Source organism: Lynx canadensis, chromosome B2 (genome assembly GCF_007474595.2).
Source record: "Lynx canadensis isolate LIC74 chromosome B2, mLynCan4.pri.v2, whole genome shotgun sequence".
Lineage (NCBI taxonomy): Eukaryota > Metazoa > Chordata > Mammalia > Carnivora > Felidae > Lynx > Lynx canadensis.
In genome coordinates, this window is record NC_044307.1 from 31,073,259 (window position 1) to 31,089,200 (window position 15,942).

General features: G+C 48.1%; 1 protein-coding gene across 1 annotated transcript; it reads left to right on the forward strand.

Moving 5' to 3' along the window:
- Positions 1 to 4,051: 4,051 nt before the first annotated feature.
- Positions 4,052 to 15,875, forward strand: C2 (complement C2). The gene is made up of 18 exons (XM_030315128.1): positions 4,052 to 4,380; positions 4,513 to 4,719; positions 5,332 to 5,517; positions 7,247 to 7,420; positions 7,507 to 7,605; positions 7,802 to 7,935; positions 9,049 to 9,187; positions 9,795 to 9,935; positions 10,592 to 10,681; positions 13,518 to 13,658; positions 13,784 to 13,878; positions 13,975 to 14,086; positions 14,204 to 14,369; positions 14,479 to 14,555; positions 14,683 to 14,774; positions 14,979 to 15,105; positions 15,266 to 15,315; positions 15,469 to 15,875. Exons 1-18 carry the CDS (start codon positions 4,185 to 4,187, stop codon positions 15,643 to 15,645), a joined length of 2,403 nt encoding a protein of 800 aa, XP_030170988.1. The 5' UTR covers positions 4,052 to 4,184; the 3' UTR covers positions 15,646 to 15,875.
- Positions 15,876 to 15,942: the final 67 nt, after the last annotated feature.

Genomic DNA, 15,942 nt, shown 5'->3' on the forward strand with positions numbered 1-15,942 from the left:
AGAGAGGAGGGGGAGGAGGAAGAGGAGGAAGAGGGAAAGAGTGAGGGAGGGAGAGAGAGGGAGAGAGAGAAAGAGCACTCTGGTGTCTCTTCTTATAAAGACACTTGTCCCAGGGCACCTGGGTGGCTCAGTCGGTTAAGTGTCTGACTTCAGCTAAGGTCATGATCTCGTGGTTTGTGAGTTTGAGCCTCACATCGGGCTCTGTGCTGACAGTTCGGAGCCTGGAGCCTGCTTTGGATTCTGCGTTTCCCTCTGTCTTTGCCCTGCTCGTGCTCTGTCTCCCTCTCTCTCAAAAAATGAATAAACATTTAAAAAATTTTAAATAAAGACACTTATCCTATTGGATCAATGCTCCATATGGTCTCATGACCTTAATTCTCTTTATAGACCCTATCATCTTTAAATATAGTCATATTGGGGCTAAGGCTTTAGGATATGAATTTTGGGTGACGTGATTCAGTTCATAGCAGTGGCCTAAGGAAGGTACCCCAAATTCAGGGACTAAGTATTCAGTCAAGGTGAGGGTTCATTATGTTCTGATAACTAACAGCTCCCAAATTTCACTTGCCATAGTGGTTTGCAAAATGTGGCCATAAATCTCTCCTATTCTAGTGTGTATGCCTCTTTGCAATATGACTTTGCTATTCTTCTCATCATGAGGTAAAGTTTCCCCCACCCTTACTGGCCCTGTGATTTGCTGTCACCAGTAGAACATGGTGGAAGTGACGTTGTGTGACTTCTGAAGATAGGCCTCAAGAGACTGTACAGCTTTCGCTTTGGATCTCTTGGAATGCTTTCCTGAGACTGCTTATGCTCTGTAAGGCTAAGGATGAAAGACCTTGGGAGAGAGAGAACTCTGGGTGTCCGACTGTTCTTGCTGAACTCAGCCGTCACTGCATGATGTGAGTCCAGGCAAGAGCAGCAGCAGAATCACCAGGCCAACCCACAGAATCATGAGAAAGAAGAAATCATGTTTTTAAGTGCCTAAACTTTGGGTGACATCTGTTTTTTCCAACAGCAGTGGTAATGTAATAGATTAAAACAAAGATTTGTTTTTTGCTCATATTATGTACATATCCTATGAGGGTCAGCAGAGGAGTGCTTTTGGTGTCAACTCAGGAACGTGAGCTGGTGGAGCAGCCACCATCTCGAATGTTGCCATACAGGGGGAAAAGAGCACAGTGAGGACTGCACTGGCTCATAAAGCTACCATCTAGAAATGATACATGTCACTTACATTCATATTTCATTGGCCAATGCAAGTGGATAGGGAATTTCAATCCTGCTATGTGACTGAAGGGAGACAAAGCCAGAATCTTTGTGAACATCTCCCTTAAGAGAGTTTATTTCTCTGTTAACAATATGAGTAGTAGGGCAGGGCTGGTATGACATCAACACAGCGTCAGGGACCCAGGCTTCTCTGTCTGCTTGCTCTGCCATCCTCTGGATGTTGTGCTTGAATCACCATCAGATAGATATTTTATTTTATTTTTGTTTTCTTTTAAAGTTCATTTATTTATTTTGAGAGTGGGGGAGGGGATCCGAAGCAGGCTTTGCATTGTCAGCACAGAGACTGATGCAGGGCTCAATCCCATGAACTACAGGATGATGACTTGAGCCGAGATCAAGAGTCAGGCACTCAACAGACTGAACCACCCAGCGCTCCTACCATCAGGTGTATATTTTAGCCTACGGAAAGGGGAGGATACTCCCCTTTTATTTTAGGGGCATAACTTGGAAGTTACATGTATCAGTTCTGCTCAATTCCTATTGGCCAGAACCAGGTCACCAGTTACCTAGCTGCCAGGGTAGCTGGGAAATGTAGTCTTTGGCTAAGTGACTATGTGTCCTGCTAAACATCTTACTGTAGAAGGAGGGAAAGAGAACAGATACTGGTGCCAGGGAAGCACCAGCAGCTGTGCCACAGCAGCAGCTTTGGGACCCCCAACACCGAGGGTATCATGGTCTTCCTGAATTCAGTCAGTTTTGTCCAAGTGTGAGCCCTATTTTGCCTATGTGTTTAGAAGAAGTTATTTGTGTGTATGTATGTATATATGGATATATATATAATTTTAAATTCTAGTTAACATACAGTGTAATAATGATTTCAGGAAATAGAATAAATAAAATTTAGTGATTCGTCACTCGCATGTAACACCCAGTACTCATCCCAACAAGTGTCCTTCCTTAATGCCCATTACCCTATTAGCCCATCCACCCACCCAACACCCCTCCAGCAACCCTCAGTTTGTCCTCTGTGAGAGTCTCTTATGGTTTGCCTCCCTCTCTGTTTTTATATTATATTTGCTTCCCTTCCCCTATGTTCGTCTGTTTTGTTTCTTAAATTCCACATATGAGTGAAATCATATAGTATTTGTCTTTCTCTGACTGACTTATTTCGCTTTGCATAATACCCTCCAGTTCCATCCACATAGTTGCAAATGGCAAGATTTCATTCTTTTTGATTGCCGAGTAATACTCCGTTGTGTATATATACCACATCTTCTTTAGCCATTCGTCCATCGATGGACATTTGGGCTCTTTCCATACTTTGGCTATTGTCAATAGCACTGCTATAGACATTGGGGGTGCATGTGCCCCTTCGAATCAGCATTTTTGGATCCTTTTGGTAAATATTTAGTAGAGCAATTGCTGGGTTATAGGGTAGTTCTATTTTTATTTAAGAAGTTATTTGTAAATCAAAAGAATTTTCACAAACTTAAATGATTACTTCAGAGATGTTTCACATCTATCTGTTTATTTATTTATTTTAAGAGAGAGTGAGCATGTGGTTGCATACGTGTGAGTGAGGGAGGGGCGGGGGGGTGGGAGAGAGAAAGAGAGAGAATACCAAACAGGCTTCATGCTCAGTGCAGAGCCCTACTTGGGCTTGATCCCATGACTCAGATCATGACTGAGCTGAAATCAAGAGTCAGACACTCAACAACTGAGCCACTCAGGTGCTCCATTTCATCCTAATTTTTTTATTTAAAATTTTTACTTATTTATTTATTATTATTATTTTTTTAATGTTTATTTTTTGAGAGAGAGAGAGCCCATGTGAATGAGTAGGGGAGGGGCAGAGAGAGAGGGAGAGAGAGGATTTGAAGCAGTCTCTGTGTTAACAGCAGAGAGCCCAATACAGGGCTTGAACTCATGAACTGTGAGATCATGACCTGAGCCGAAGTCAGACGCTTAACCAACTGAGCCACGCAGGCGCCCCTCATCTTTATTTTTTATTTTTTTATTTAAAAAAAAATTTTTTTTTCCAACGTTTATTTATTTTTGGGACAGAGAGAGACAGAGCATGAACGGGGGAGGGGAAGAGAGAGAGGGAGACACAGAATCGGAAACAGGCTCCAGGCTCCGAGCCATCAGCCCAGAGCCTGACGCGGGGCTCGAACTCACGGACCGCGAGATCGTGACCTGGCTGAAGTCGGACGCTTAACCGACTGTGCCACCCAGGCGCCCCTCTTCATCTTTATTTTTAATTGATCTTATTTATTCATATCCCACATTGTTTGACAAAGTATTAAAGAGACTTTTGTGGATAGGGGGGTAACATGTTAGCTTAGAGTTTCTTTCCTTCCGGCATTTCATGCAACTACAGGGTGTAATTTAAAGACATATCCAAAATCCCCAAATACTTTTGTTCCTTTGGGTAACCAATCCCAGACTTATTTATTTTATGAGTGGGAATTTTTTCTACTGGACTTCCCGTAGAAGTGTTTTACACATCTTGCAGTCTCCAAAACTAAGCATTGATTTCATTTTTACCTCCAGATTTCACTCTAGAGGTTGCAAGGAAGAACAAGATTGTGATTCTTCCAATTTATCAAGACTGTCTGAGAAAATTAGCCTCCATTCCTTGGAGATTTATGTTCAAGAACACAGTGCTGTCCCAGGCTCTCAGGAAATAAAGTCCACTTGGACACCCAAGAGAAAACTGAAACTTTACTTAAATAAACAATTTTGCAATATCTTGGATGGTTTGTGGGTTTGCGTGCTTGAGACGACGCATGCAAGAGCATGTGTGTGTGCGTGTGTGTGTGTGAGGGGTGTGCAGGCTGAGAGCGGTAGGAAAAGCTTATAGTGCAGATCAACTGACTAGGATATTTGGGGATTAGGGAGATGGGCAAGGGCTTCACCCTCTCAGCTCAGTCTCCAATCCCTGATTTTTTTCCATGCTAAGAGCACATCCCCCTTGCCACTCCCTAGTTGTCCTTCTCTGGCAGCAAATAAAGCAGCTGCTGAGCCAGCTCCGGGTTTCGGGAAGTCAGATGACCTTTTCCCTCTGCGGGCTCTCTGCCTCTCTCTGCCTCAAGGTGGACACCATGGACCCACTGATGGCTTTCCTTTGCCTGTTGTCCCTGTACCCAGGTAGGAGCAGGGGAGGGGAATGCTGGGGTCCCTGTGCTGCCCAGGTTGAGTTCCCACTTGTAAATGGACAATCTCTCTTGCTTTCCTTTTCTCATCTTTTCTCCATTTCTGTGTTGTGTCCCACACTCACAGGCTTGGCTGCAGCCACCCCCTCCTGCCCTCAGAACGTGAATATCTCCGGTGGCAATTTCACCCTCAGCCATGGCTGGGCCCCTGGGAGTGTCCTCACCTACTCCTGTCCCGTGGGCCGCTACCCAGTCCCAGCATCGCGGCTGTGCAAGAGCAATGGACGGTGGCAGACCCTGAGATCCACCCAGCTGACAAAGGCGGTCTGCAAACGTGAGGCTCTCTGTGGGCCTTGCTTAGGGTGCCCACCAGTGGCTTCTCCAGATCTTCCGTTTAGGAGTTGCTCAGGGTGGGGCTTACCCTGACTAGGTGATGTGCAGGGATGGCCGAGATGCTTTTCCATGGGGCTTTTCAACATAGTGGGAAAATGCCCATTGTCCATAGCAAGGCGTTAGAGGAAGGCTTTGATGGAGATTGTGGGGTACTAAAGCCGGGTTTTTTTAAACACTTGGGATGATTTTTTTTTTTTTAATATTTAACAATTGACTGCATAGTCCCAATCATTCAGAATATGTGCCGGAGTCCCTTGTCGTGCCAGGTGTTACGCCTTTGGTTGTCCACTTGTGGGACATCTGAGGACCTCAGGGGAGAGGCTGGGGTGACCATGCCCTCAGAGGGCTGAGAGAAGTGGTTATTTATCAATCTATTAGGTTGAACTGTGTGAAATTGCCAAAATTCAACCAATTGCCACAAGCAGCGATTTCACATACAACAACCTAATATTTTGACAACCAGTTGGCTATTCCCATGCACCCAAAATGAGCATCCCTCAGCCCAGGTGTTATCCATCCATGCCTATATTCTCATTCCCTTCTCTCCCTCCAGCTGTTCGCTGTCCAGGTCCTGTTTCCTTTGAGAATGGCATGTTCACCCCACGGCTCGGGTCTTACCCTGTGGGTGGCAACCTGAGCTTCGAGTGTGAGGACGGCTTCACACTGCGGGGCTCGCCTGTGCGCCAGTGTCGCCCCAATGGCATGTGGGATGGGGAGACAGCTGTGTGTGACAATGGTGGTGAGTGCCCTGACTGATGGCTGTATGGCGGCTGGGGTCTCCTGGGAAACTTGGAGTAAGATGTGTGCCCGGGGGGCCTCTGTGGGGACAGGGGCTTCGTGTTTCCGATGCCAAAATAATATTTCCTGAATTTTGGTAAATTGAGGTCTACAGGTCACACATCACCAGCCTGCAGGGAGCCTGGCTGAGGCAGGTGGTGCTAAGCCTCGGATCCGACATGAAGGCTTCACACACTCTGTCCAGCTTTTCCAAATACCTCAAAGCAAGACTAGTGCTGTGCTTAGTGCCTGCCCCTGCTGCCAGTTTGGGTCCAAGCCTGGCTCTGACTTGGGCAGCCTTTGGCCAGGTTATTTAACCTCTCAGTGCCCCAATTTTCACATCTAAAATGGAGATAGTAAGAGTGGCCACCAGATGAGGTTGCTGTGTGGATTAAGTGAGTTGATGTTAGTAAGTGTCTAGAAGAGTCCCTGGGGTCTGGTAAGTGACACATATACTTTTGTCATGGTTATTACTGGCCCTGTCAATGGTGGGGAGGCTCTGCTTGATAGAAGTGGGGCTCCCAGGAGTCTCTGGAGCCACATTGCCTGTGGGTTTTGGGAGCTTCCTGGATGATAGTTCTGAGCACATAATACAGAAGACACGGAGTCCACGAGATGGTAGGACCATACCGTGACCCAGTGGGCCAGCCATTGGTTCTCTACTTATATTCATGACTCTGCCAAATAGCCATTGATTCAAACATAAATAGAATCGATTTGAAAATTGAGGTGCAATCTACCTAAAGTGTACAAATCTTAAGTATTCAGCTCTGTGAGCTTTTGCACATGTATCCACCAGTATAATCATCATTCAAGGTAGAGAACACGTCCGGCAAAGTAGGAGGCTCCTCCTGTCCACTGCTGACTGCAGGGTCACCACTCTGACTTCTGTCCCCATAGTTTATTTTAGTTCATTCTTACATTTCATACAAGTGGAATCATATAGAATATGTTCTTTTGGCATCTGGCTTCCTTTACTCAACATTCTGCCCGTGAGATTTATCCGTTTGTTATTTTTTATTGCTGTGTAGTTTCCTTATACAAATAGATTTTAATTTATTTACGCGTTCTCTTGTTGATGGGCATTGGGGTTCTTTCCAGTTTGGGGCTATTATAAGTAAAGCTCTATGAGCGTCCTTATACATAACTGCTGGTGCACATATGAACTTTCTTCTCTTGAGCATGTTGTCTAGGAGTGGAATTGTCCACTCGCAGATTGGCATTTGTTTAGTTTTAGTAGAGGCTCCAGCAATGTATCTGAGTGCTGGTTGCCTGACATCCTCTCTGACACTTGGAATTATCCAAGTTTTAGCATCTTGGTGGGTGTGTAGTGATGCCTCACTGTGGTTTATGAAGTGCAAATAGTATCTGTGGTGGTGTAGGGCTTGTCAGCTAGCATCTTCCCTGGGGCTCTGGGACGGATGCAGGCTGAGTCCCTGGGTTGGGACTGGGATGCTTTAGCTGGCATCTGAGGCCACTGAGTTCTAAACATTTTGCCCTATTAAGATTTTCCACACATACCCTTGGGAAGCACAGTTGTGGTGTCTCCCAAGGAGGAGGCCAAATGACCCACAGAGCCTCCACAGGTCTGGAGAGGAGGAAGAGCCCCGAGGGAGAAAGTGGGTGAGCGGGGCCAAAAGGCTGAGGAGGGGTGCTCCTGCTCACTGCCATCTTCCTTTGTTCACTCACAGCTGGCTACTGCCCCAACCCAGGCATCTCGGTGGGCGCCGTGCGGACAGGGTCTCGTTTCGGCCTTGGAGACAAAGTCACCTACCGCTGCTCCTCAAATCTGGTGCTGACCGGGTCTGCGGAGCGGGAGTGCCAGAGTAATGGGGTCTGGAGTGGGACGGAACCCATATGCCGCCGTGAGTAGCCAGCTGCCCTGACCCTCCAGAGATTCCCTGGGCATCCTACCCCTGACTCTGAGTGACCTCAGTGGCTCTTCCCACAGAGCCCTACTCTTATGACTTTCCTGAGGATGTGGCCCCTGCCCTGGGTGCCTCCTTGTCCCACCTACTTGGAGCCACCAATCCCACCCAGAAGAAAAAAAGTGAGTGTTTGGGGTGGGGACAGTAGGGTGCTGGGCCTGGGATTGGAGGAGCAGTCTTCCCAGAAGATGCTCAGAGCTTCCAGAAAGCTCAGTGGCAGCTGAACTGACTGGAGGGGAGGCAGGGAGGCCCTATCCCTTAGCAAGAGGGCTGGTGGGAGGTGACGATGTGAATCAACCCCTTCCATGTTTCTCACAGAAAGCGTGGGCCGTAAAATCCAAATCCAGCGCTCTGGTCACCTGAACCTCTACCTGCTCCTGGATGCCTCTCAGAGTGTGGCCGAAGATGACTTTCACATCTTCAAGGAGAGCGCCAGTCTCATGGTGGACAGGGTCAGGAAATCGGAGTCTGTTTACAGAGGAGGCCTTCCTATGCCCACTGTCTCTCTCTGGTTCCTTCCCTTCCTCAGAATCCCACTTACAGCCCACTTCCTCCAAAAAGCCCTCCTAGAGTATGGGTATTCCATGCAGGAATCGTGGATTCAATTTATAGGATCGCACAAACACTCTTGGGATACTTACTATGTGTCAGGCACTGTGCTGGGTGCTGGGTGCTGGGGGACATCAAAGATGAACAAGGCTGAGGTCCTACTTCCCAGGAACCCATCATCTAGAATGGTGGTCTCCACAGAAGGGTATACAAAATAATCCAGTGCGGTATGGTAGACAAGTACTGGTATCCTTGTTGAATAATTTCAATTTAAATTAAACCGATAACTTAATATTTAAGATTTTCCTTTAAAAATTCCAAATTTTTAAATATTTAAAATGTGTATAATATATTTGAATGGCATGCTTTATAAATATGAGTCACTTTTTATAAATATATATACCTATATTTAGATATGTGCTCAAAATGTTTTTAATGATGAGATGCATGAACAGGAGAGTTTGGAAGCCACTTAGTATAGATTCTTTGCCAGCACTTTGCCTGGTAACTTTTCACAATAGTTTATGTAGATATATGTTTTCCTTCCCACCTACAGTAAACAAGGCAGTTTACCTACAGTAAACAAGGCAGTTTTTATGCTCCTTAGAGTCTCTTAAGACCTGTAGTATCTCACTAAGCTGTGGGGCAGCAAAATCTGCCAGTTAGAGAAGTGCCTCAGACTCATGTGGACAGGTGCAAATTCGACCTCCACTTTGCACCAGTGGTGTGATCTGGGGCAAGGCAATAAGCTTCAATGTCCTCATCTGTAAAATAGGGCCTTCTCACCCCCTCCCAGAATTGATGTAAGGATGCATGAGGAGTGAGTGAGCCTATCAAAGACAGTAGATGGTCCACAAATGTCAGTTTCCTGGCTCCCTGCAATCAGCAGTCTCTTAGTAAGTGACTACTTGTGGCCCTTGCCTCTGTCAGCCTTGGTCCAGGCTCTCTGCCTCCTCTGGAACCCTTGGCTTGCTCTCTAACCCTCTCTTCTTTGGCCTCTCACTTGCCCTTCACAGATTTTCAGCTTTGAGATCAATGTGAGTGTCGCCATAATCACCTTTGCATCAAAGCCCAAAATCATCATGTCTGTTCTGCACGACAACTCGAGGGATGCGACTGAAGTGATCAACAGTCTGGACAATGTCAACTATAAAGGTACAGGTGTCATCAAATGAAGGCGATGAGGCAGGGGGGAGGATAAGCTGTCTGCGCCTGCAAAGAGATTCGGGACAAATTAGAGAGCGAGGCCTTTTGGTGACATTCAAGTCTCAGGGCTCTGGGGCTCAGGTTCCTCAGGTGGGGATAGCTTCCAAGTCAGGTTCGTGGTGGCCGACTCCCAGCTCCCACCAGCTCATGGCTTACTCTAATGTGCTACATGTCCAAATCCTTCACACAGGTCTTTGGCTCCTTCCTCATGCCAGAACTACATGGGCTGGCTTTCTTGGCTCACCACTGGAGTCTCCCCCATGTCATTATGAAACTACCCGGGTGGTAGAGACCAGATGGCTACAACCACCCAGGTTCCTTGGAAACTCCATCTTTGAATCTTGAGAGTATAGAGTGGCCACTGGGTTATGCAGTCTATCTAAGGGGAAAGGTTTTTAATGTTTGAACAGGCAATGATGCCAAACCTTTGGCTAGCTAAGGTCCGAGTTTATCAAGCCAGTGGATAAATGCATTTCCAATGGTTGGGAGAAGAGAGTGATTCCCTTCTCCCAGGTGGGAAGTGTTTAAGACAGTCCTTCCTCTTCACATAATCCAGACCATGAAAATGGAACTGGGACAAACACCTATGCAGCTTTAGATAGTGTCCATATCATGATGAATAACCAGATGCAACGCCTTGGAATGAGCACGGCGGCCTGGCAGGAAATCCGACATGCCATCATCCTTCTGACAGATGGTGAGTATGGTCATCTCTGCGAGTGAGTCTGGCACAGTGGAAGGAGCACCGATGTAGTGTCAGGACACCTGCATTCTGGCTCTCCCTCTGCCACTTTGGGACTAAGTTTCTTGTTTGTGTAGTAGAAATAGTGTTGATGGTGACAGTGGAATGACAATGATGATGATGATAGTCATAGCTGCCCTCCTTCCCTTACACAATGTTTATGGACAGCAATTGAAGTACTTTGTGTAAAAGTGCTTTGTGATTACAAATATCAATTATTGTTACTACCTGGGAGGTTGCCTTGAGTCAGCTGGCGGGGGAGGGGGTTGGCTTTGGGGCAGGAATGTCAAGGCGCACAAATAGGACAGACTGTGTAGTGGCTCTGGGCTATGCCATTTATCTCTTGATCGTGTCCATAGAACTTGGTTTTCTTGCCTGTATAATTAGGATACCTACACTACCTGAGGTTTCAGGAGAATCAAATGAGATACAGTTTATGAAGCTCCTGGCCCAGTGCCTGGAATGTAGAGAATTTCAGTAAATAACATATCTTGAAACACACGCGGGAAGTGGTAAAGGTTGAGATTCCCAGGCTGAATGCCCACTCCTCAGAGACTATGGGGAGTCCGGACATACACCCCAGATGGACAATTCTTTTCCCTCCGTTCTAGGAAAGTCTAACATGGGTGGCTCCCCCAAGCTGGCTGTTGACAATATCAAAGAGATCTTGAACATCAACCAGCAGAGGAACGACTACCTGGGTGAGCCTCTACCCCACCCCCAGCTGTGCTGCCCCTGCAGGGGCACAAGTTGGGCAGCCAGCAGTCTGGTCCACACCTTGGCTTTGTTTCCAGTGAGACTCCAGGCTGTGTCGTTCTGTGTGAAGGCAGCTTAGAGTCATACCGAACAATCTGGAGTCAAATGGCCCCAAAGTTTTAGCCTTTGAGCCTTGGTTTCATCTTGGGTTGGCCGTGGCTGTGGGCAGTTTCTGCATTTGCAGAAACTAGAGGGGGAGGGTGCTAGGACCTACCTAGCACCTACCTCAGAGGCAAATAGGGGCGAATGCTCAGCTCTTACCTGGTACAGGGGAACAGTGTATGTGAGTGGCCACTGCCACCATTGTGGCCATGAACCTCTCCAGAGAGGAAAAAGGCCTGGATTCCTTGTAGGGACTGTCCCTGGCATTTCTTCTTTCAGGGGTACAGATAACTAATGCTTTGGCAGTTGTAGGTTTGAAAGGAATAATTCCTCAGGTTCAGACTAAACACAAATTGCACTGATATTTGACCAGAAAAGAATTTCAGACAGAAGTGCTCTGGATAAGTGAGGATTATCTTTTGAGCCTCCAAGTTTCACTTTCCCCTTGGGTCCTCTCTTTCTTGTTCATGCCACCAACCCTACCTGCCCAGTAGGGGCAAGCTGATTCCTTTTTAAAACTCTAGCTTCGGGAAGGCAAAGCCCAAACTCTCCTCCCAAACTCCTTAGCATCACTGGGCTACAGCTAAATGCTCAAAACACCTTATTGAAAAGAAGCAGGAATTGAAGGGACGTAGTCACAGAAAACACATGGACATAATTGTCCAACCCTCACAGTGACCACTTCTGGCCTGCCTGAGGATAGATTGCTTCCTGAGAAAAGCCTTATCTCCCAGTCTATCTGAGCATCTCACTCTTTGCATGCCACCCAGGATCCTCTGGGAGTCAAAAATGGCCAAAAGGGATGCAAAGTGTCGTAGACTCTGGGTCTAAAGTTCTCTCTTGTCTAGCAAAAGAGCAGGACGCAGGATTGAAAGTGAGAGATGGCTAATGTCCGGGAAAAGACCAGAGCCCTGAATAAGGTCCTTGCCCCATTTTTATTAGGATCAGAAGGCTTACAAACATGGCAATGGATGTGCACAAAGAGACAATGAATCTGTGAACATTAACTTGTGGATGTGAGGGAAAGGGGGTCTTGAGGATATTAGTGGTTGGGGGTTTGGGTTAATACAAAACAAAATCCGGGTGCCAGACAGTCGGGAGGAGGGTTGTTTACAGCCGACGTGAGGCAGCACCTCTGTTTATCTTAGCTAGCCTAGGGAATGAGACAGGTAGGACAAATAACCTCAGGGTTGACAAGACACCTTTTCTTTTGTTAGCCATCTCTGCTCTGGGCTGCTTTGCCTGCAGTGCAGCGGTCCATAGTCCAATTCACCAGTTTACCTAACCCGGCCCTATCCTTCTGTGAAAGCAGCTTTCTGCTATAGTACTAAATTTGGGGTGCTTTCACCCTGAATATCTAATCTTGTTCATTTCGTATTCCTATGTATTGGGCACCTTTGTGCCGTTTCTATTTCAGGCCTTTGCCTCTATTTTGGGGGCTCTGCACCCCTATTTTGTGGTACCTTCGCACCGCCCTATTTCTGGCACCTTTGCACCTCCTTATTCTCAGGGTGCCTTTGCACCCCCCTATTCTTGGGGTGTCAATCTGGTTTACCCAAACTCAGGTGTGAGCACTTTATGACTTTGTATTTATTTATGCCTTGTCAACCCATTGGTGTAAGCCCAGGGGATTCCTAAGCTTATGTCCCACAGCAAAGCATGGGGGAAGACTGGAGTCTGTGGGCCACCACCCCAAGGCAGCTCTGACTGGCACCCATGCTGGCTGGGAGGGAGGGCACGGATGATTGTGTGGGTCCAAATTCTCCAGTGGGAAGAGATGGCTCCAGGCCCCTCTCTCAGAGCCTACACTTTACAGAGGAACCAGATCTGAAGTTTTGCCTCCATGCATGCTCATGAGCTCCTTATTCAGTCATATAAATGTGCTTACTGAAAGTCTCTCCTGGACACCATTCTAAGGATGCAGCTGTGAACAAAACAGACAAAAATATCTTGCTGGGGTTGTCATCCTGGAGGGACCATGTATTAGTCTTCTAGGCCTGCTGCAACCACAAGCTTGCGTGGCTTAAAATAACAGAAACTTACTCTCTCACATTCAGAAGCCTACAAGTCCAAAATCAAGGTTATCAGAAGGGCCCTGCTCCCTCTGGAGGCTTTAGGCAAAGACTCTATTTCCAAATAAGGTCACATTGACAGGTACTAGGGGTTAGGACTTGAATATATCTCTTTGAAGGACACAATTCTACCCACTGTAGGCATTAAACAAGACAAATAAGGAAACTATATGGCATGGTAGATAGTGACACATGTCAAGGTATAAAATGGAACAGAGAGGGAATGGAATTGTCTGAGGCATTGCAGTTTTAGACAAGGATCCTAGGGAAGGCCTTGCTGAGATGGTGACATTTGAGTCAAGACTTGAAAAGGTAAGAAAGTGAGCCATGGGGACAGCCTGAGAAGGAGTGAACCAGGCAGACGCATAGCTTATACAAAAGGCCTGGGGTGGGAGTGTGCTTGCAAATTTGTGGAACTTTGAGGAGGCTCTATGGAAGGGAGTGAAGAATGAGGAGTGGTAGGAAGTGAGTTCAGATAGGTAGTAGGGGGTGAGGGTCCAGCTTATTTAGGGCTTTGTAGGACCCAGTAAATTCCAAATGATAGTTTCCTGTCTCACAGGGTAGCCCTTCAGCCACTAGATTCTGGTGATTTCCTTCTTCTCATCAGACATCTATGCCATTGGGGTGGGCAAGCTGGATGTGGACTGGAAAGAGCTGAATGAACTGGGGTCCAAGAAGGATGGTGAGCGCCATGCCTTCATTCTACAGGACACAAATGCTCTGTACCAGGTCTTTGAGCACATGCTGGGTGAGTGCGCTTTGCCCTCTTCAGAGTGGGGTGTGTGGTGAGGAGCCAGCAAGAGCTCCAGGTGGGGAACGTGCTCACAGTGCCCCTCACATACCTCTTTCCCCCTTTGCTCCCAATACCCACAGATGTCTCCAAGCTCACAGACACCATCTGTGGGGTGGGGAACATGTCAGCCAATGCCTCTGCCCAGGAGAGGACACCCTGGCATGTCACTATTAAGGTACCAGGAAGGAGGGATGGGGCTTGGATCCCAGAGGTGGAAGAAGCCATGGGCCAGAGACATAGCAGTTCCTGAAGATCACCTGTTTCCCTGCAGCCTAAGAGCCAGGAGACCTGCCGGGGGGCCCTCATCTCAGACCAATGGGTCCTGACAGCTGCTCACTGCTTCCGCCATGCTGAGAACAGCTCTCTGTGGAGGGTCAATGTGGGTAAGGCAAGGCCCCCACCAGGTTCCTGAGCCCATGGCCAGGGCTGTCACCCTTTGTTCCTAGTCCCTGGCCCCTTCAGGGGCCCTGGGCCAGCCTAATCTGCCATATTATTCACAGGGGATCCTAACTCCCAGTGGGGCAAAGACTTCAGTATTGAGAAGGCCGTGATCTCCTCGGGGTTTGATGTCTTTGCCAAAAAGAATCAGGGAATCTTGGAGTTCTATGGTGATGACATTGCCCTGTTGAAGCTGGCCCAGAAAGTGAAGATGTCCACCCATGCCAGGTGCTGGAGTCTGGGATGAGAGGGCATCCTCTGGGGGAGAGTGCTCTGGGGAGTCCCAGAGGAGGGGACATAGAGAATGTGCCTGTGTGACCCTTGTCCTTCTCCCCAGGCCCATTTGCCTTCCCTGCACGGTGGAGGCAAATCTGGCTCTGCGGAGACCTCCAGGCAGCACCTGCCGAGACCATGGTGAGTGCTGGGGCTTAGGGTGCATGAGGAGCTAGGACCAGGGCTTAGGAGTGATGACATGGGCTGTGCAACAGCCTGGATGCTGGGTAAAGGGACCAGCACCATACCCCTTTCTCCTTGACCACAGAAAGCGAACTTCTGAACAAACTGAGTGTTCCTGCTCATTTTGTGGCCTTGAATGGGAGCAAACTGAACATTAACCTCAAGACGGGGACAGAGGTGAGGATCTCAAGTCTGGGATGCTGCGGGGGAATGGGACTCCTCTGTGGCAGCTCCTCAAAAGTCTCTCTTTGTCCCTTCCTCCTCCAGCTCTGGCTGCTTTCTCCATCTGACCCTGTGTTATCCCTCCTCCAGGCCTAGTTGAACTTCTCGGTGTCCCCTGGGACTGCTCATTCTCTCCTCTCTGTTCCACCCCTGCCACAGTGGACAAGCTGCATCCAGGTCGTCTCCCAAGACAGAACCACGTTCCCTGACTTGACGGATGTCAGAGAGGTGGTGACAGACCAGTTCCTATGCAGTGGAACAGAGAATGATGACAATCCCTGCAGGGGTGAGCCCCTCCCACCCCCACCCACGAGCCTGGATTCCTGAGGGAAAGTCCACCAATGTCCCTGTGACCAGCATGCATGCCAGGGCACTGGTGCACTGCCCTGATAACAAGGGAGCAGGGTGAGTCAGGATGACAGTCTCTTGCCCCTCCTTTCTGACAGGAGAATCTGGGGGAGCAGTTTTCCTTGAGCGGAGATACAGATTTTTTCAGGTGAGGAGAGAAGGGGGAAGGAAGCTCATGGGACTTGGGCTACAGAATCTTGACCTTGAAGGAGGCTGAGGGAGGCCTTTGGATGAGCCAGGGAGGTTGAAGCTTGGAGCTGGGGCTGTGACAGCCTCTCACCCCATTCTCTCCTTCTTCCAGGTGGGCCTGGTGAGTTGGGGTCTCTACAACCCCTGTGGCAACAGCAATAAAAACTCCCGCCAAAAGGCCCCCAGGGGCAAGATCCCACCACCACGAGATTTTCACATCAATCTCTTTCGCCTACAGCCCTGGCTGAGGCAGCACCTGGAGGGTATCTTGAACTTTTTGCCCCTCTAATTGTGGTTACTGACTCCTCTGTTGTCTTGCCAGCATCTGTCAGTCTCCCACTCTTGAACTTCTATCAGACCCCATGACCTATCTATGCTCCCAGTTCTAGGACTCCATGCAGCACATCCAAGCTGCGGAAACCCCAGGGCCCCACCCTCTGCTGTGCTTGGCTCACTCTCCTTTCATTTTCATGTGGAATTTCCCAGTTTTGAAATTAATAAAAATTGATGATTTCCTCATCTGTCTGTGTCTCTGCCTGGGGGCTGGCCAGGGGGCAGAGGATTCCAGAATGATTCCAGGAACAAC